We start from the raw sequence: 21798 nt of genomic DNA, 5'->3' as shown, positions 1-21798 counted from the left end.
AAAAATTTAAATTACCTAAAGTTTGGTGCCCCAGGTGAAGGCAAAAATGAGGAATAAAGGAAGTACAATTGTTAGAAATAAAGACAATTTTTTTTTCAAAATTTGATGAAAATTACAAAACCATGAAAGGGAAAAATTAATAATGTAAATGCATGGTTTTCTACACAGGACTATAAATAATAAGTTCAGTGATCATCAATGTAAAACATTTGAAAAGCACCAGAGAACTGGAGTTTGCAACATATAAACTAAAGGGCATAAATCTGAACATGACAAGCTACAGAGCACAAATACAGATTAAATTTAAGAGACCTAAAATTTACAAGGCAGCTGGCTGAACTAAAGACAGTGATCTTTAAAAGTCACCACTGGCTAGAAATAAAAATGGAGCAAATATTTACTAGTATTCTTCTAAAGAAATTTAGTAAAATTGCTTTTGATCAGGTACCTGGGATTCAAAGCAAGTTCCCCACCACTCATTACAAATTAATTGCATCTAAAGAGGAGGGCTCTAACCTGCAAAGACCCTGCTCCTAAAATATGCTGTTCAAATTGAAGGGCCATTACCACTCAGAACAGAAGGAAAGTGGATACTACTTAACACATTTTACAACTCCAATAAGTAATAGATATATAATTTTAAATCACCAAGGATCAAATTGATCGTCTACCTAAGACACCCAAACAAAAGTAGCCATGCACACAAAAATTGCTATTTTGACTGAAGGCTTCCCCTCAATTTGACATGTACCACATGTAGAATAATATCAGTCGCTCTGTGAGCTACGCTTGGGCGGGGACCTTCCAAATGCTAGAGCATTTGGGGCGTAGGGTGTTTGATTTTCACGTGTGCTTTTTACCCATTGTCCTTTGTCTCCTTGAAGTTTACTGAAGAAAAGCTTGAGTTCTCTAACTGTCAAATTATAGCTGGCCAGCACTCCCAACATGTCAACAAGAAGATCTGAGAAGGAACAAACAAATGAAATGTGTGAGCTATTGGTATTTCTAGAGATAAAGAAGTAAAATACATGACTCACTTGCAAGTCTGGGTACAAGAGGGATAGATACATGCCAAGGGGCTGAGAAGATGAGTGGCTCAGTGGTTATGAGCTCTTCCAGAGGTCCTGAGTTCAACTCCAGTTCCAAGAATATCTGAGACCTCTGCCCTCTGTAGGCATTACACACCCATATATTCCTACACACACACACACACACACACACACACACACACACACACACACACACATTCACACACAAACAATAATAAATCCTATTTTTAAATAGGTAACATGCTATATAATCAGTAATTTTTTAAAAAATTGCTAAAAGAACCAGAGCTTCCAGGGACTAAGCCACTACCTAAAGACTATACATGGACTGACCCTGGACTCTGACCTCATAGGTAGCAATGAATATCCTAGTAAGAGCACCAGTGGAAGGGGAAGCCCTGGGTCCTGCTAAGACTGAACCCCCAGTGAACTAGACTGTTGGGGGGAGGGCGGCAATGGGGGGAGGGTGGGGAGGGGAACACCCATAAGGAAGGGGATGGGGGAAGGGGATGTTTGCCTGGAAACCGGGAAAGGGAATAACACTCGAAATGTATATAAGAAATACTCAAGTTAATAAAAAAAAAATTGCTAAAAGAAATTTTAAAGATACAATATTAAAGAATCAAACTATTTCCTTACAAACATTTCTAGAGAAAAAGTTGTACCTGCAATCATGCTGTCAACTTTCTCGATTTTCCCAAGTACTTTTTCCACAAGGCCTACTTCTGTGCAGACTTGAAGGTTTCGTATGCTCTTCTTCAGAATGGCTGTAAACATGCTCCAGACTTCCGCTTGGCAAGTAATGTCACACTTCTCCAGTAACTCCACCATGCATGTGATACTCTCAGCTTCTTGGATAATGAAGTTCATCTCCAAATCAAACTGTCCTCCTACCAGCTTCGGGGAAACAAGTAGAAACATATTTCAAGACATTATTTCACATCCATTACCACGATCACTTGCTCCTAAACTTCAAGTCAGCAATGGCTACCCGTGTGCATCATTCCACACCTTCCAACAACTACATCTTAAAGATTTACTTATTGTACGTATGTGGATACACTGTCCCTGTCTTCACACACATCAGAAAAGGGATCCCATTACAAATGGTTGTGAGCTGCCATTGAACTGGGAATTGAATTCAGGGCCTCAGAAAGAGCAGTCAGTGCTCTTAATCACTGAGTCATTTCTCTAGCCCTTAGTCGACTTTTTTTAAATCTCCAAAACATAAATTCTCTGAACAAAGTTTCAAATCTAGACAGCACAAATAGAATATAGAAATATAGGATATATTTCTATATATTTCTATATTCACAATATAGAAAATGAAATAATTTCCAAATAACAAATATAAAGTAACTTAAGAAAGCCACTACCAGCTTCATGAAATGATAGGAGAGTATTTTATAAACTTGAGAGGTAAAAGCTTTTCTAAGCTCCTTAGGCCAGATGACATTAATCCCAGTGCTTGAGAAGAAACAGGAAGAGCAAGAGTTCAAGGTCAGGGCTGGAGAGGTAGCCCTGAAGTTAACAGCACCATATACCATCACAGAGAGTCTAGGTTGGATGCCAGCATTCACGTAACAGCTGACAAACAACCATCCCTAACTCCAAGTCCGAGTAAATGTGGTGCCTCCCAGGGTACCACACATACATAGTATACTTACATACATGCAGACACACACACATCATATACTTACATACATGCAGACACACACACATAGTATACTTACATACATGCAGACACACACACATACACATAAAATAAAAATGACCTAATTAAACAAGAAGTCCAGGCATGGTGGTATGGTGGTACACCCCTTTCCCAGCATTCCAGAGGGCAGAAGTGAGCAGTTCTCCAAGTTCAAGGCCAGCCTGCTCTACTTACCAGACCCTATCTAGAAAGAAAGAGGAAAAAGAAAGAAACAAAGAAAGGAAGGAAGAATTAATAAACTAATTCAAGATGATCCATAGCTAAATTGTGAACTCAGGTCAGCTTGGACTACCAAAGACCTTGTCTCAAAAAATTAATTAACTAATTGGAAAAAAGATTTTGTTAAGATTTTTGGACTTCTCACTAATAAACTTATTTAATATAAATTAAAATTTTGACCAGGGTCTATCGTTCAGTGATAGAGCGCTCACCTGGCATGTATAAGACTCTGGCCTTAATCTTTTTTTTTTTCTTTTTTCTTTTTTTCGGAGCTGGGGACTGAACCCAGGGCCTTGTGCTTGCTAGGCAAGCGCTCTACCACTGAACTAAATCCCCAACCCCTCTGGACTTAATCTTAAAAAACTTGGGGGAGGAGAGAACTTAAGTACATATACAAAAATATCATGAAGTCAAAATATAATTACACAGTATGAATCATTCATCATTCATGTTGTAAATATAAATTACTTCCTAAAAGAAAATTTGAAAAGTGAAATTTGGGACAATGCAATGAATATAATGACCACGAATGATACCGTACAATCAAAACCTTGCATTTGTTCACAAAATTAATATTAAAGACAAAATTAAATCATGCATGTTGCAAAAAATCCGTATCCTTAATAATGTACATAATAAAATATATTATGGGCAAGGAGAAACAGGTGTAGTGGAGGAAATGGGCATGGTATCTGTGGAAGTCCACACAGAAATAGATGTAAGCTTACAGAGTCACTAACCTCTTTGAGCATAAGAATAACTTTCCAAAGCCATAAAACACCAATAACCCTACACAGTGTTACACATAACAACACATTATCCTAAAGACACCGTTTAATGAAAGGAAAGCAGAAAGAGATAAGGTGTTATGAAAATCATTTAGACACAACAGTAAGGAAGACAACCTCAGCAACATTTTCTAGAAAGCAGAAACTGAAAGTTCTCAATTGGGTATACAAAGACACTGCCCGAAATGCACAACAATAATACAGATAAACCAACCGACATAAAGAAACAAGTTACTGCAAAAACAGTAAAATCGGAGTGAGTTCATATACTGTGAAAAATTCTTCAACAATTATATATCTTCTGGGTAGAACTAACCAGGACATAAACCTCGTTGCAACTAACTTGAGAGCCCTCACCTTCACCTCAATATTCCCTACATCCATCTTTCATTCTGATCTGTGTGTGTTATCAGTGGCACCACCCTGCGAAGAAGCCATGGAATTAATTTAGGAAGTAATTTCCAAAAAGGCCCCAAATATTTCACCAGCTTCTAAACTGAGCTTATAGCGTGAAAGCAATATGCAGACAGGTGTTTAAAATATTTCTCCATTGCATTAAATGTTAGAAGATACGCCTTTCAAGGAGAAAATGGATGGCTGAAATTTGTACACACAAATGTGTGGCGTGTTTGATGTACTGTATGTATGCATATCTATTGTACCTAAAAACCAAGCGGAGCCCACAGTACGTCAGGTTAACCCTTTCTAATAGTTATTTGAAGCTGATCAACCTTCAAAACAGAAATTTGTCTCCAATGGCGGGGATCATGCGCAGGCCCGGGCGTCGTGGGTTATTATCTGAGAGGCAGTAATGGCCCTGCACTCCAAATGTAATCTCCCAAATGTCACAGGAGTTATGAATATCTGAGCAGCCTAATGCACTTTACCAGCCATGAAATGTGGAAATGTAATCTTATTACCTTTTTATGGGTGTATTTTTTTGAATAATGTAGCCTGGAAACTGATGTATAGTCTTTTCTTGCATTTTAGCATGATTTGGTCTCCTCTGCTATATAGAACATTTTTCAAAACTCTCCATTTCAACATATTTTAGTCCTGTATGAACTTCATAAACAATTTTTATAGCAACCTTCAGGGTGGCATAACATGCTTTATATAGGTCACAGTTTAATGTATATGATTATAGACCTTTTAAAGCATTTTATTCAAAGAATTCAAATGAACCTTTACAACTTTTGTACTTGGACCTTGATTCGAGCATGGCAATTTTCTTCCCAATATTTTTATTAATAAAAAGCCTTAACAAAATTGGTCACTAAAGTAAGTCACTTATATGTTTAAAAATTAAAATAAAAAAACAGGAAAATGAAAAATAAGTATCTTCTCTTCAAAAGATTTATAAAGCTAGAGGACTGTAAGTCAACACTCGGGTCCTCCCCAGGGAGGCTGCTGACTCCAGACAACTCAATGTGGACTCGTTAGGTGTCCTTCAGCCAGGACAAGAGCACCATATAACAGGCAGACCGAGCAGATGATAACCTCAGCCTCTGCTACTAACTGAACAGTGCTCTATTTCTTGTGACTAAGTTACTTTTATTCTGAGTTTGTTTATATATAAAATGAGCCCCCAAAAAAGAAAGTAGGAGAAAATAAACTAAGAATAATATAGTTTCTTTCCATGTAGATTGTTATATTCATACAGAAATGGGTCCTTGGAAAAAACTGGATAACTTGAGATTAGCACTTTCAAAAAAGTAAACACATTTTTGGTTGAGTAGGATACATAGAAGATACTAACACAGAGTTAGGGAAAAATAGTTTGTATAATCCCAGACCAGGAGTGGCACTATTAGAAGGTATGGCCCTGTTGGAGTAAGTGTGGCCCTGCTGGAGTAGTTGTGGCCCTGTTGGAGTTAAGTGTGTCACTGTGGGCATGGGCTTCTAGCTACTAGAAGTCAGTATTCTCCTAGGAGCTTTCAGTGAGGATATAGAATTCCCACCTCTGTCTGTATCATGAATGCCTAGATGCTGCCCTGCTCCCACCTTGATGATAATGGACTGAACTTCTGAACCTATAAGCCAGCCCAAATGTTGTCCTTTATGAGACCTGCCTTGGTCATGGTGTCTGCTCACAGCAGTAAAACACTAACTAAAACACAACTTGAACTCATTACTTTCTTAGGCTGACCTCAAACTTCACAACCCTTCCATCTATCTCAGCCTTGGCATTACTCTTTAAAGGGGTGGAGGCGGGGAGATATGACCAGTCTTCCCAACTGTCCACCTTCATAGTACATAAATGACATTAGCTGGAGAGGACACCTCAGAAGCTAAGCATTCACCTCATGGTGAAAATCACAGTACAACAACATCCCATGAATCCTGGTAACTACAAAATCACGGCAGTAGTCAACAGGACAAGTACATGCCTACTCTTCAGAAATCACTACTGGTTTTTTGGTCTCTTTATTATACTGACTGAATTTATGTATATGGTTAAAACTAAAGTTTCTTAGAAGTTATATACCTGAGAAAATGCACCTGTGACTGTATTTTATTAGTTATTTTTTTAGTGAGTGAACATGTGGGTGTATGCACCACAGACTCTACTAAAATTAATTGTCAATGAAAATTAAAACACTTAACAAACTTTGCATTTGTCTTACATCAGAAATCCCTTCTAGATTGCTATTTGTTTTCAACCTTGAAGGATGGTAGCTCTTGGGGGTGGGTATTACATGCACTCCTTGCATAAATATATCATTTTATGTATTACATATGATAATAGTTCTACAGGAAAAGTCCCAAAGACTGTTAGTGATGGCTATCTTCAAAGACTGAGTTTAAAAAAAGGTTTTCACTTTAAAAATCTACATTCATTACACATTTCTTTAAAAAAAAAAAGCTTTTAATTTTAAGAAGCTTTGCAAGCTTCATGGTCAGCCCCACAATAGCAAGCCTCTGTGCTTCACCTTCTTCAAAATGTTTGCAGACAAATAGCCAATGGAGAGCAGAAAGCTTTTTGAATTGAAGAAAATGGATTTTGGTTTTAAAAGCTCCTACTTGCAGATCTGTGTGAGTTCAAGACCGACCCAGTGTAGATAACAAGTTCCAAGTTGCCCAAGGTTACATAGTGAAACCTTGCCTTTTAAAAACTTGGGGGGAGGTTGTTAGGGGGTAGGATAGTTTATCAGTTAAGAACACTGGCTGTTCTTCCAGAAGACCAGGGCTTGATTCTTAACACTCACATGATGGCTTGCTGCCATATGTTAACTACAGTTCCAGGAGACCCAAGCCCATCTTCTGGCCTCGAAGGCATCAGGCACACATGGTATACAGACATACACACAGGCAAAAGATGCATACATATAAAAATTAATTATACAAAAAGAGTTCCTGATTTCACAGACATATGAATGGGTTTAATGACAGAGTGGTAACTTCAGATGCGATAATCACACTGCCCAGGTTAATCTACCAGAAGAAATCTGATGACAGAATGGAATCCTGAAGCATACAGATCCCAGCATCTCATTCGTGAGGATGAGGGTCCAATTCCAAACACACATAAGGTGGTCACAACCATCTATAACTCCAGTTCCAGGAGATCTGATCTCCTCTGTCCCCCGCAGCACTGCACGCATGTGGTACACAGACATACATGCAGGTAAAACAACCAAACACATAAAATAAAAATAAATCAAGAGAGAAGCCATGGCAGGACAATGGAGGCTGACGTAAAAGATCTCACTCTGTGTATTTACAGGTTGTTATTAATGTTCTCAAGGGATGGATGGTACCGGGCTTTGTATGTTTAAGTGGGCAATTATATCTTATCAATTGGATCTAAGATTATTGTGTTGTGTGTTCTTTTATGTGAGGGTTTGAGTGTAGGAAAGCGTGCAGAGGCTGGAGACACTGGGCCGCCACAGTGGAGTTGGGATGTGTCTCCACCAAGATATCTAGCAGATATCTTGAGGCACCACGGTGCCAGACCTAGCAAGGTAAAAGACAACTATACCTTTTTTTTATTTTTTATATATTTACAACAACAGATGGTGAACCAATGTGATGGGCAAGAATCCACTAGCAATCCTATGAGTTTAGAGAAAGTTTTATTTTCTAAGAGGAGGCAGGCACATGTTAAGTCATGTGATCTCTCAAGCACAGAGAAATTGAAACAAATAAACAGGGAAGTAGCCTGGGCTGGCCAGCTGTAGGTCCCAGGCTGTGTGATAAGTAATGGCAGCTCAGCGATTTGTAGATTAAAAGCTGCTTTTTAAAGAAAGTTGTTTAGAAAGTCTTTCAGGATACTCAAATTCTTTTTAATGTGGGCTCCACGGGAATTTTGGGTTGAAATTCTAGTTAGACAAGCTACTTCTTAATTACAGGTATTATTAAAAGGTAATTAAGTTTGTTTTTGGAAAGAAGAGAGTAAAGAGATTACCTGAATCAGGTGGGGATTTTCATCCATGGTTCAGAACATAGACAGGGAAAAATTAGTCACTACCTCCAAGTAGAGAGTTGTGATGAATGTCTGTAACACCAGGCAGAGTGAATGCAGACATATATTACAGAAGTTATTAAGGTTAAAGAAACCTGTGGCTCCAGGTAGAGAGCTTAACAGATGGATATATTTTGGGCTAAAGTCCTGAGTTTTAAGTTGCTTATTGGTTTTAGAATTGATAGAAGGTGTTTAAGTTTGTTTTAAGGAGAGTAAAGAGATTACCTGAATCACGTGGGGATTTTCATCCATGGTTCGGAACTTAGATAGGGAAAAATTGGTCACTAACTCCAAGTAGAGAGTTGTGATAAATGTCTGTAACACCAAGGAGAGTGAATGCAGGCATATATTATAGAAGTTATTAAGGTTAAATAAAAATCTGTGGCTCTGGGTAGAGAGCTTGACAGACTGAGATATTTTGAGCTAAAGTCCTGGTTTGATATGTTGCTTATTCATATTGGAATTGATAGAAAGTATTTGGTTTGTTTTATGAATTACCCTGCTAAAGGCCATATGGCTCGTCGATGCCGGCTAGCCAGGGTTTGTGGTTACTTTTGATATTTACCACAACAGGAAGCTCAGATTCTCTCTTTTTTTTTTTTTTTCCTTCTGGGCTGGGGACCGAACCCAGGACCTTGCGCTTCCTAGGTAAGCGCTCTACCACTGAGCCAAATCCCCAACCCCTCGGATTCTCTTAACATGGGCTCCATGGGAATTTTGGGTTAATTTCCTGATATCACAGTACAAAAGCCTATTAGGCTCATTGTCTAGCTTACTTCCTTTTTAAAAAAATTATTTAGTCTTCATGATGGGTGTGACTTTGAGTTTTATGACTATATTATTACTCTGGGAGAGTGTGCAAGATACAAGCTTTTCTGGTTTCAGACTAAGGAACAAAGTATTTTGGGAGAAAGATTTTGTCTTTGTGTTTTTATAAAGTGTGATTAGGCTCTGGAAACCTCACAGAGTCAAATTGATCAGATCTGATAGAGGTAGACCGCCTGAAAAAATTAATTCAGGAGAATCAAACAAAAAGAGATTTCGATTCTAAACTTTTGTCTTGAGAGTTGTATTTTACAGAGTGTGCCTACTTGGATTCCTGGTCTCAAGGACTTTCAGCTGGGTCCAGTCAGGACACATCAGCTACAGCATTTGCTTCATTCTTTCTATCCCCTACCCCCAAGGATATCTCAACACCCATGTACAGCTTGAAGAAGTTATAGAGGAGTCGTCGCCCCAATTCCCTGGACTTTGGGGGGCTGAAAGTAGTTATTCTAAAGTTGTTTTTATGAGGAATTTAGAAATGGTTGTAATTTAACAGGGAGGAATTAGCTAGATTGAGTTATACAGTCGTAATCTCATTTACTAGCTAAGCTAAAATCTTATCTTTGCTTTGATATAGAATTTATTTGTTAAAAGTTTAAAAGTACAAGGTTTAGAGCCAGTCCCTTCTATTGATGTCATTACAAACTTCTGAGTTGATTACACATGTGAGTTAAGGGCCAAATAGCAAATTCGTGGCTCTGACTTTGTGAGAGTATTTTCAAGATAATATTAAGATATAAAGACAACAGTACAGATTGTCTTATATAGGTAGATTGTTTTCAAAAACGTCAAAAATCCACAAAATTTGAGATTTAAAGTTATTTATCTTTCGTTGAGACATATCTGCTCCTAACAGTTCCCCTTTGGTAGATTTAACAAAGAATTTGAACATCTCTACCTCCAAGTGAGGCAATACTTTGTGGCTAGGCAGCCACTAGACAAAACTGCCTGTTTCATCTGCAGACTAATACTGTCCAGAAAAAGGACAAATTATGAAGAATAGTTGACTGATAAACCCTGCCAAGACAGGGTGATCAGCCCTTCAAAATCTGCATTTCAACAGTCTGTCAGTTGATTTTGAGCCAGAAGGCTGAAGACTTGCACGCACATGTTGCTAACAGGGGACTATGCTAGTGGAGATTTGTCTCTATAACCTCTCAGTTCTATAAGCCTTGTTAGGCTTCCTATGTGTATAGATATTTGGTCATTCTCAGATTTCTGACGGGGTTGAAGACTGATTATATTCTCAGAGCTTATCAGGCTGTTTAACTCTGAATATACATATTTTATTGGATAGTTACCAGATAGTATACAAGCTAGCCAAGATATAATATAAATTTTAAGCCTTTCTTAAGCTGAAATAGATAACTGAATGTTCTGTTTAACGGATATAGTGATGGACTGGGTGTTGAGTATATCATATGCTTTATAAATTGTAGAATGGTAATAATTGTACTCAATTTATATATAAGTGAAAAAGCTTTTTACCTGGACAAAAGGGAAGAAATGTTGTGGTTTGCCCTGGAGTTATCTGTATTTTGATGCTAATTCCACTGCCCCAAGGACAGCTGCCTAGCCATGTACTCAGGAATTAGGTGACTTCACCAGAAAAGTCCCCCCCATTGAATTTGTAGAAAAAGAGGTGAGGGGCAGGTACAGGATAGAAGGAAGTCTATCATTGGAGGAGAAGGAAGTATGGGTGGGAGAGAAGTTTGAAGGAAGAGGAGGAGACTGGATCAGAGAGGAGAGGCAGAGAAGCCGAGACAGGACAATGGAGGCTGATGTAAAAGACCTGTGTATTTACAGGTTGTTATGAATGTTCTTAAGGGATGGATGGTACTGGGCTTTGTATGTTTAAGTGGGCAATTATACCTTATCAATTGGATCTAAATAAATAAATCAAAAAATTAAGAAATAAGGATCTCAAAAGTGTTCGTTAACACACACGAGCGCACGCACACACACAGAGAAAGTGAGAGTAATTAGTTAGTTTAAATGAAGCACCCATTTAGGCTGACAGTACTCCACCCAAAAGCCATAGACTAACAAAACCCCAGTATTAGGCATAAGAAGGCCAGCCCTTTTTGAGTTCTTGGTCAGGAGAGTCCTAGAGACCTCCATAACAGTACAGATTACTGACATTCCCCTTGGTTGCTTCACGTAAGTGGAAGGTTAGCTGCGATGCTACTTCTGACACAAGACCAAGAGGACCCAAGATAGATCTGACTTTAAAGTCTCCTCCCAGAACGCTATCTTTCATAGTACTAAAATGCAAGATTCCAAGGGAAGGAACCAAGTCCTAGCCAGCTGTAACAGCCATCAACTACAATTACTGGTGTGGTACAACAACCCTAACAGTGCAATAGTGGCACTCACACCTGATGGTAATCAATATCTCTCTAATTAGACTTAAAACCCACTCCACAGGAAAAACAATCATGACTGGTATTGGAAGCCTAGCTGACTACCTAAGTCAAATATCCTCTCAAATGAGAGGAGAACCTCCTACCAGTATCACTTTACTAAGCCAGCGTAATTCCAAACCGTATTATACATCTCTATCTTTATATCCACAGATAAATGTGACTCGATACTCATCAAAGAAACTTCTCTTCGCAACAGAGACTATTACAGAAAAACCACAATTGACACAATTGACATAACATAACTACTGTACCCAAGGCTCAGAGAACATAGGGGGTGGGGGGGATTTAAGAGCCAGAGGATTAGGAAATCTGCTATGAGAATGTATGTCCTAGAAATGACAGGGAAACATCACCCATGATACCTCAGCAATATGGCTGCATAAACAAGACCTGAAGAAGCACAATATCACTACCAGATATGCAAGCTAGAAGAGAGAAATCTCATGGGTCCCCATACCTATACAACTGAAGAACTAAGGAATGCTGAGAGTGGGAGAAATAGTCTTCTCCAGCAATGAGCCCCTTAAACAGTTATCCAATACCGATACCTGAAATCATATATATATAAAATACTAAGCAGACTGAGGATGAACATATGTAGGCATGCGTATGTACATGGGTGTGTGTATATGTGTGCATGTGTGTGTACATGTGTGCATGGGTGTGTGTATGTGTGCATGTGTGTGTGTATGTGTATTTGTTTCTTGAGCTAGTTTTCTTTTGTTTTCCTGGTTTTTACTGTGATAGTTTTTGCTTTATTCTTATTTGTCTTTTACATTTGCCTATTTGTTTTCCTAAGAGACAGAGGGGAGGCTGGAGCAATGGCTCAGTGGTTAAGAGCAGACATTGTTCTTACAGAAACCCTGAGTTTGATTCCCAGCACTCACATCAGACAACTCACAACTGCCTGGAACTCCAGTTAACACGGGCACATAAGAGACCTACCTAAAAACAATCAATAAAAATTTCATAAAAAGAGAGAAAAAAAGGAGGCATCAGGGGTGAGGTTGTGGGAGGGTCTGAGAAGAGATGAGAGAGGAAAACCCATGATCAGAATGTACTGTATGAAAATAACTTTATTTTCAATTTTAAAATGCTCTGGAACCTAGTTTAAAAAAAAAAAAGCAAAATAAGCCAGAAGGAAGCCAAAGATAAGAAATAACAAAGGGCAGACATTAACACGACTGAAAGCAGGAAAGCAATAGAAAGCAATCAGTGAAACACAGAAAAAGTTATTTGAAAATATCAATATAATTGAATAGCTTTGGCGAGACAAAGAAGCAAGCCAAAAATCAAAACTGCCAGTATCCAGAATGAAACAGAGTTTTAAAACTCTGTCTCAAAAAAAAAAAATAAAAATAAAAATAATTCATGTTGGGGTGGGCGAGGGGCTTGAAGGAAAGTAAAATGGAATAGCATAAACAACTTTAAACAAAAAATGTGACAATTTGGAGGGCATGCACAATTTATACAAGAATATAAGCCACCACAGCTTCTCAGAAAAAAGGAAATTTTAATAACCCTGTAACTATTATAGAAATATCTGTAATTTTAAACAACCAAAAAAAAAAACTATGTTCGCATAATTGCACTGGATATTTCTGTTCAATGTTTCAAAATTAATACTAATTTTATGCTTCTCAACTCAAAACACAGATAGAAAAAAGATTTTAAAAACCTTGAGTTGGACCTACCAGCAACACACACATACAGACTAACTCCCATGAATACAAGCCGTCTAAACAAAGTTAAGAAGAGGGCTTCCTTAGCCACTGAATCATTAAACATGGAGCAAAGGCTGGACCTAGTCCCCACCCCCCGCATAAATGCAGCAGACAGGCAGCTTGGTCTTTATGTGGGTCTCCCAAAAACTAGAGTGGGGACTCACCCTGACTCTGTGGCCTGCTTGTGGGTCCTGTGCCCCTAACTGGGCTACCTTGTCTGGCCTCAGTGGCAGAGGAGGTACCCAGTCCCGCAGTGACCTGATGTGCCAGGGTGGATTGGTACCCAGGGCCGCCTCCTGCTTCTCAGAGGTGAAGGGGAGGGAGGACTGTTAGGAGGGGCTAGGAGGAAGGGGGACTACAATCGTGATGTAAAGTGAATAAATAAATGGAAGAAAAATAAAAAATAATAAATAAATCACAGTAGCATCTGGAAGATAAAAAGTGATCTTCAGGTTACAAGACAAACACAAATACAACCCTACTAACAATGGCAATATGGAGGCAGTACAGGTGTGGCTGCTCTGTCACATGGGCACCAGTAGAAGGAGGCTACTCAGTATCTGACCTGTGAATCTGAATAGTTAGTAGCCTAACACTCTGAGAAAGGCAAGCCTAAGGGGACCGCCAATCCAGCACCAGGATCCCAGACTGGGAGTTAGACTGAGATGACAAGTCCAGCACCTGGTAGAACTGGGGGGCTTGAGGGGTGTGAGTGTCAGACCATGCCTGAGAGAGGGTATAGCACTTCTGAGACCACTCCTGGGACTACCTCCAGAAACTCAAAAGACCCCAGCTGCCAGTAAGAGGAACAAGTAAGTGGTGGAGAAATTGAAGAGAAAGAGAAACAGAAAGATGTGGGCACAATGAAGAAAGGCAGAACTGGATACTTGAGGGTGGTGAGGAACAGCCTGATATGAGTAGCTGGTGACATCCCCTGGGACCATGGCGGGGTCCTGACCTGTGCTATCATCTGGCCCTGCAGCAGTAGGGGTCTATTACCACCAAAGGCCAGGCGGATGCCTCTGGGTTGGGCTGGCCCCCAGGGACATTCTGATATCTGAGCACTGTGCAGAACCCGCCCCACCCCTCACCTGAGCATCGGGGAGCAGCCCTGGAGACTTGATAGCAGGAGAGCTGTCCTAGCTGTCCTTACTGTCCCTAGCTCTCTGCAATACTCTGGAGAGAGGACTGTGCATTGCAGGAACTGCTAGTGAGCTAGCCAGAGGGCATGAGTATGGGAGAGCTGGCCCTGCTAGCAGAAGCTACCTGTGAGCGGACAGCAAGGGCGTGAAAGCAATACAGCTGGTGGACCAACAAACTCAGATACCACTTGGGCCCAGAGCCAGGTACAGGCTCTGCACTGACCCAACTTAACATCTACCCCATGGATGGACTGCTGGAATGCATGAGGGGCTGACCCTACAGATACAAAACCACAGGATCTCCATGACACAGGGCAACAACAGGATATCCAAGAGAAGTCCTAGTGAAGTTCCAGTATTAATAGAGTAGCAGAAACCAGAGGCTTCCTACCAGACCAACGAGTAATTGCAATGAACATTCGCAAGCAAAACAGTGCAGACCAAAGTGTATATTGTGGGGGACATTGTGACACACTACAGCTTCCACAGTGAGATTTTTTTTTTCTCTGTTCAGAGGGAGGTTGCGAGGGTAGACAGCCACTACACTGGGAGGAAGGGATGAGTGAGAGCAGGTGCACAACAGGAAATTCACAAAAAAACAATAAAAATTTTAAAAAAACAATAACACTGGCAATGAAACTGAAAGGCAACATTTACAACTACTAGACATATAAAACCAATTCAGCCATAAAAACCACCAAAACATGTAGAAGTAGGGTGTTAAATATCAATAAATGGAGAACAGGTATATATTTATACAAATCAACACTTCCCAAAGTGATATAGGTTCATTAACTGTTTCTATCATAAATTTCCAAAAGATTTCTACAGATAGACAAAATAAGTATTGTAAGATTTATATAGAAGGAAATGAACAAGAACAGAAAAACAATCTTAAAAAGAAAAAGTGGGAGGAATCTGCCTAGCTAATTCCAGGTTTCTACATAGCTACAGTGATCAATACCATGAGGAGTTATCAGGAGGACAGACATATAAATCCGTGGAACAGAACAAAATTCAGAAGCGCACCATTCCAGCTGAGCTTGGACACAGGTGTAAAAAGCACCTTAATGGTGACAATCTTTTCAGCACAGCCTGCAGCGATTAGACATCAAAAAGCAAACAAAATGCTTCCAACCCCTAACCCAAAACAGCTTAACACGATCACAGGCTGAAATGTACAGGGTAAAACTTTAGGAAAACAACAAAGGAAAATTCTCAGGGCTAATTTAAGAGTTGTTAGGCTGGGGTTGGGGATTTAGCTCAGTGGTAAAGCGCTTACCTAGGAAGCGCAAGGCCCTGGGTTCGGTCCCCAGCTCCGAAAAAAAGGAACCAAAAAAAAAAAAAAAAAAAAAAAAAAAGAGTTCTTAGGCTTCACACCCAGAAGCAAATTAAATGGGAAAAACATGAATTAGGCTTTATCAAAGATTACAAACTATTGCTTACAAAATAACAATCTATACACAGACTGTATTTGTAAACCAAACATTTGAGAGAAGGATATTTAATAGCTACAAAGAACTCTCAAATTCAATAGCAGGAAAAAACTAAATAATAAACTAAAGAACAGAACATACTCCACAGACAACATGACACACACACAAAAAAAAAAACAAAACAAAAAAAACAAACAAAAAAAAACACATGAGCATATGAAAAAAGTTCAACATTACTAGATATTAAGGAAACTCAAACCACAAATAGGTGTCAGGACACATTAATCAACATGACTAAAATAAAAACAGTAACATCAATTTCTAATGAAGCTATGGAGAAACTGAATTACTCATATGTTGCTGCTGGGGTGTGAATGGCACAGTCACTGTAGAAACAGTCAAGTAATTTCTTTCAAAAATAAAATATGCCACTACTATTTGAGTTACCAAACACATACCTTGCATTATTCCCAGAAAAATGAATTCTTGTACCAAAGGAAAAATATATATAACATGAATATTTATAGCTATTTTCTCATTAATAGGCTCAAAATAGAAAACTGCCTAGAAAACAGACCTTCACCTTCCCACTATATAATAATGAACAGGAATAGACACCTGATAGCACAACGATCTAAATCAATCTTCAGAACACTGTACTAGATTAGTAAAACAGCAATTCACACTATTCCACTTATATACAATTCTTCATCTGGTAAAATAATAAAGAAAAAAAGATGGGTGGTTTTCAACAGTTCCAATGCGGTGCAGCACAAGAAAGAGGCACGGCTAGGAAGACATCAGGAGATATCCATGTGTACTGCAAAGTTTATCTTGATTATATCACTACACTGTTTTATTAAGACTTTCATATTGGAGGGAAGTAGATGAAGAAGATAGGATTTCTCTTCTTAATTTTTTCAACTACATGTGACTCTGAAAATGTCTTGAGACAAAAAGTTCAATTTTAAAATAAGTAGAGGGCTGGAGAGAGGGCTGGAGAGCGGTTAAGAGCACTGACTACTCTTCCAGAGGTCCTGAGTTCAATTCCCAGCAACCACATGGTGGCTCACAACCATCTGTAAAGAGATCCCATGCCCTCTTCTGGTGTGTCTGAAGACAGCTACAGTGTCATATAATAAATGAATAAATCTTAAAAAAAAATTTTTTTAAATAAGTAGAACTCGGTATGAAACCTATAATCCTAGCAGTGGCGAGCATGGGGCAGGAGAATCACAAGTTCAAGGTACCCTGGGCTATAACACAAGGGCCAGCCTCAGAAAGAAACAAGTAAATAAACATACAGGCTATGTTCTGGTAGTGCAACTGAAATGACTGTCTCAAAACAATACAAGACAACACAACTATGTGGACTGAGAACTTGTCATAAGTTTAACTGTTCTGCTGGTTAGCTACTATTGAAAAGAAAATTCATATTAAAACCTATATGAATTGCAACTTGATCAAAAAGAAAGAAGCCAATTTAAAGATAAAGCTCATGTTAACACAAATTCTTTAGCCACTTAGAGATTCCATTTCTTTAATTCTTTCTCAATCTCTATTCCCCCCAAGAAAAGTAAGTGTATTTAATCACCCTATATATTTAAAAGAGTTGACATTCTAATATAACCCCCAAAAATTAAGCAATAGTATTGTCAGAGAGTTTTACTATATATTCAATTGACTAAGCTCCAATACTTGCATTAGAGAAAAATATGTAAATTTAAACCTTCAAACAGGAAATGAAATTTTCTAAATCCATTACATAACTTCAGACTCAGGAATTCACTGAAGGATAATAAATCATTTAAACCTTCATACACAGAACCTTTTTAAATTTGCATTTATCTACAGTAAATACAGCCGTGTTCTTTAATAGATTACTGGTTCAATCTAGCAAACTAGTGATTTATAACACTGTCATATTTTAAAAATCAGAAATCTGTCACTGGTGACAAGTAGTCAGAAGTCCACTGAACTTACATTACATGGACTGAAACACCACAGGATATGAGAGATAGCAAACGGTCATATACCCCATAGTCAAATCAATCACCTCAATACTGTGTGTCTGTGTCTAAAGCTGTAAAATCACATACTACCTAATATTCCTATTGTTCAAGTGTCCCACCACTATTATCATTCAACCTTCCAGTCCCTCAATGCTTCCAAGCTACTTTGAAATGTATTGTTAATTTTATAGTTACTAATCTGAAGTCTTATTTTAAAGAACAGTAAAATTTGGCAAACATAAAAGAATAATGTTATGTCCACAAAGTATGAACTGTTTATATCTTAGACTTCAGACCCAACAGCTCATTCCCTGGAGAAAACTAATGAATCAGACTTTATACAAAAATTTTAAAATAAATACATATATACACACACATACATATGCACATACACACATATGTATGTGTGTATAAATATATAAAATGAATAAAATGGTAAACTGCAGACTATATTTGACAACCAAATATTTCACAACACTATCTAAAGAACTCTCAGGTTAAGTCAAATAAGACCCTGTCTCAAAAAAGAAAGAGAAAAACATTGACAAAATTAAGTGTGATTGATCAAGAAAAATGAAGACTCAAATCATTAAAATCAGAAATGAAAGAGAGCACATTACTAACAACCTTACAGAATAAAAAAAGTTACAAAGGAATACTCTGAACAGCTGTATATCAAAAATAACAACTGAGATAAAAGAAACAAATTCCTAGAAAGCAACTTATTCCTGAAACTGGTTCTAGAAGAGAAAATGTAAATAGACTAGCAACAAATGAAGAGACAGTAATCAAAAATCAACTCAAAAAGTAAGGCTGGAGCTCTGATGGTTTCTGTTAAAAAATGAACTAGTGTAATTCTTCACAAACTCCTCCAAAGCACTGAGAGAGAACTGCCCAGCTCAGTCACTGAGGCCAGTGCTACCCTTGGACTAGACATAATGACGTACAGGAGACAGCACTGACACATGAGGACGAAAATATTAGCAACATAGAAAAGTAATTCTGTACAATAAGCAAACCATATTTATTCTAGAAACATAAGTTTAGTTTAACATATCAAAATTAATAAATATGGGGCTATACAGATGCCTCTGTCAGTAAAACACCTAGGACCTAGGTTCAAGGCCCAGAACCCACAAACTAAAAAGGCCAAATAAAGTGGCATAGCTTTAATGGCAGCCCTGGAGAGGCAAAGACAACTGGATCCCTGGGGCTTGCTGGCCAAGCAGCCTAAGCCATGTGAAGAGTTGCAGGCCAGTGAGGAAACATGGGTCAAAAACCAACAAAAAATAAGACAGTGGATGAGAGCAACATACAAGGTTGAGCTCTGGCCTCCACCCACGTAAGCATGCACAGGCACCTGCACACTCAAACACGCATACTTGTGCACACACATACATATGTACATACAGAAAAAGCAATAAATTATATACTGCATGAATAACATGAGGGGATAATCCTATGATAATCTCCATAAACACAAGAAATGCACTTGCCAAAATCTGACAGTCTTTCATGATGAAAACACTTCAGGTAGATATAGAAAAGAACGTGTTCAACCTGTAAAGGTCAGAACAACTAACCTCTTACTTACAGAAATATCACTAGGAACTCAGAAGATAATTAATCTTTGGATCTATCTATGTACACACATGCACACACACACTTCAATACATAAAATTGTAATTGGCATCATTTAAAAACATGCGTAGTGAAAACTGCAGGAGCGATAACCAACACGGTAATGACGACTGTGTATGGGACCCAGACTGAAGTCCTGAATAGCACTTCTGACCAAGGGAAATCATGAAAAACTGAGCTTAAATCATCTTGCCATACACAATAGCAGGAATATAATCAAATCACAAAGGATCTGACAAAAAGACTCAAGAGCCAATCTAGAGAATACCCTACTGACCAAAGACACGGCAATCTAGTTCAGGGACGAGAACCACGGCAATCATCCATTTGTCCATGATTTCTAAATCACAAGAACAAACTCACTGGTTTCCTCTGAGGCAGTAGTTCTCAACCTTCCAAACGCTGCAACCCTTTAATACATTTTCTCGTGCTATGGTGACTCCCAAAGATAAAATTATTTTCATTGTCAGTTCCTTACTGTAATGTTGCTACTGTTATGAATTGTAATGTCAATACCTGATGTGCAGGGTACTTGATATGCAACCCTTGAGAACCATAGCCCTAAAAAAGTATAAAGCAGAAGTATCTGCTACTGTAAAAATTAGTAAGTTAAGGAAAAGAATTATGCATTTATTCTACCTTCTATAAATGTACACAGGTGACCATACCACTAGGCAAACAAATATATCTTCATTGAAAGGTTTAAGTTAAATATAAACACACACCACAGAAGAGAGAGAGAAAGAGACAAAGACAGATAGTCACTATCAACATTTTTTGTTATTTTTGTTTTTCTAGATGCAAGCAAATAAATGGATTTAGATAGTGAATACGAGGGCCGATAACATCACCCACACAGAGAAAACAGGCATAATTGCTTCCAGTGAAAGAACACAGCACCACCTACAGTCTAGTTACAGGAATGGAAGCTGAGTCTGACTAAGGCTCTAGATAGTGCTGTCAAATGCAGGAAATACAGAGGACCTCAGGACATGTTTAATACATCATGAGCATTCAATGAACAAAATCCACACAGAAACACTATGAAATGTCACAAGTTCCAGGTTCTTCAATAAATAAACTCATCCGATACTTTTAAAATACATGAGGCAGGGTGTGGCACTGTACAGCTGCAATTCTAGCACTTGGGAGGTGAGGCAAAGGGAGCAGAAATTTTAGGCCAGTTTCAACCACATAGCAAGTTCAAGGCCAGCTGTGGCTACAGTACCTGTCTCAAAAAATCAAATTATTTAGCTGGTTCATTAATTAAAAATAAGCAAAATAAAACTGTAACCCAAGAATGTGCTGTTGGATAAGACAATAATCAAGAAGAAAAGTTTATTGTTTTGAGTCTACACTTGAGGAGGGAAAAAATACTACTGAGACATTCCAAAGAAGCTATAAGGTTGCGTGGGGGACGGACCAGGAGCAGCAGGACCCCTGCACCTGAGACACCTCCGGAACCTTCGGGGACAGACCGGATAAACAATGCTCTGCACCCAAATCCCGTGGGAGGGAGAGCTACACATACAGAGAGGCAGACACGCCTGGGAAACCAGAAGAAACTGAAGTCTGCACACATCTCTGACGCCAGAGGAAAACACCAAACGCCATCTGGAACCCTGGTGCACTGAAGCTCCCGGAAACGGCGGCGCAGATCTTCCTGGTGGCTGCTGCCACAGAGGGCTCATAAGGAACACCCCACGAGCAAACTTGAGCCTCGGGACCACAGGTAAGACCAACTTTTCTGCTGCAAGTGACCTACCTGGTGAACTAAAGAAACAGGCCCACAGGAACAGCTGAAGACCTGTAGAGAGGAAAAACTACACGCCCGAAAGCAGAACACTCTGTCCCCATAACTGGCTGAAAGAGAGGAAAACAGGTCTACAGCACTCCTGACACACAGGCTTATAAGACAGTCTAGCCACTGTCAGAAATAGCAGAACAAAGTAACACTAGACATAATCTGATGGCAAGAGGCAAGCGCAGGAACCCAAGTAACAGAAACCAAGACTACATGGCATCATCGGAGCCCAATTCTCCCACCAAAATAAACACGGAATATCCAAACACACCAGAAAAGCAAGATCTAGTTTCAAAATCATTTTTGATCATGATGCCGGAGGACTTCAAGAAAGACGTGAAGAAATCCCTTCGAGAAACACAGGAAAACATTAATAAACAAGTAGAAGCCTACAGAGAGGAATCGCAAAAATCCCTGAAAGAATCGCAAAAATCCCTGAAAGAATTCCAGGAAAACATAAATAAACAAGTAGAAGCCCATAGAGAGGAGACACAAAAATCCCTGAAAGAATTCCAGGAAAACACAATCAAACAGTTGGAGGAATTAAAAATGG

General features: G+C 38.8%; 1 protein-coding gene and 1 pseudogene across 8 annotated transcripts in view; one reads left to right on the top strand and one right to left on the bottom strand.

Annotated features, from left to right (window-relative positions):
- Lrba (LPS responsive beige-like anchor protein) overlaps positions 1 to 21798 on the bottom strand; it is a 580781-nt gene that overhangs the window by 512002 nt on the left and 46981 nt on the right. For 7 of the 8 annotated variants that reach the window (NM_001439655.1, XM_087627154.1, XM_087627167.1 and 4 more), the window contains 2 exon segments: positions 861 to 961; positions 1715 to 1946. In NM_001439655.1, the coding sequence (NP_001426584.1) occupies positions 861 to 961; positions 1715 to 1946 (333 nt within the window). 8 annotated transcript variants of the gene reach the window in all.
- Positions 13704 to 13807, top strand: LOC120101357 (small nucleolar RNA SNORA17; annotated as a pseudogene).

Source organism: Rattus norvegicus, chromosome 2, assembly GCF_021556685.1.
Source record: "Rattus norvegicus strain SHRSP/BbbUtx chromosome 2, alternate assembly SHRSP_T2T, whole genome shotgun sequence".
In the NCBI taxonomy this organism is placed as follows: Eukaryota; Metazoa; Chordata; class Mammalia; order Rodentia; family Muridae; genus Rattus; species Rattus norvegicus.
Note: the sequence above shows the minus strand (reverse complement) of the source record. Positions and strands in the feature narration are given on the sequence as shown.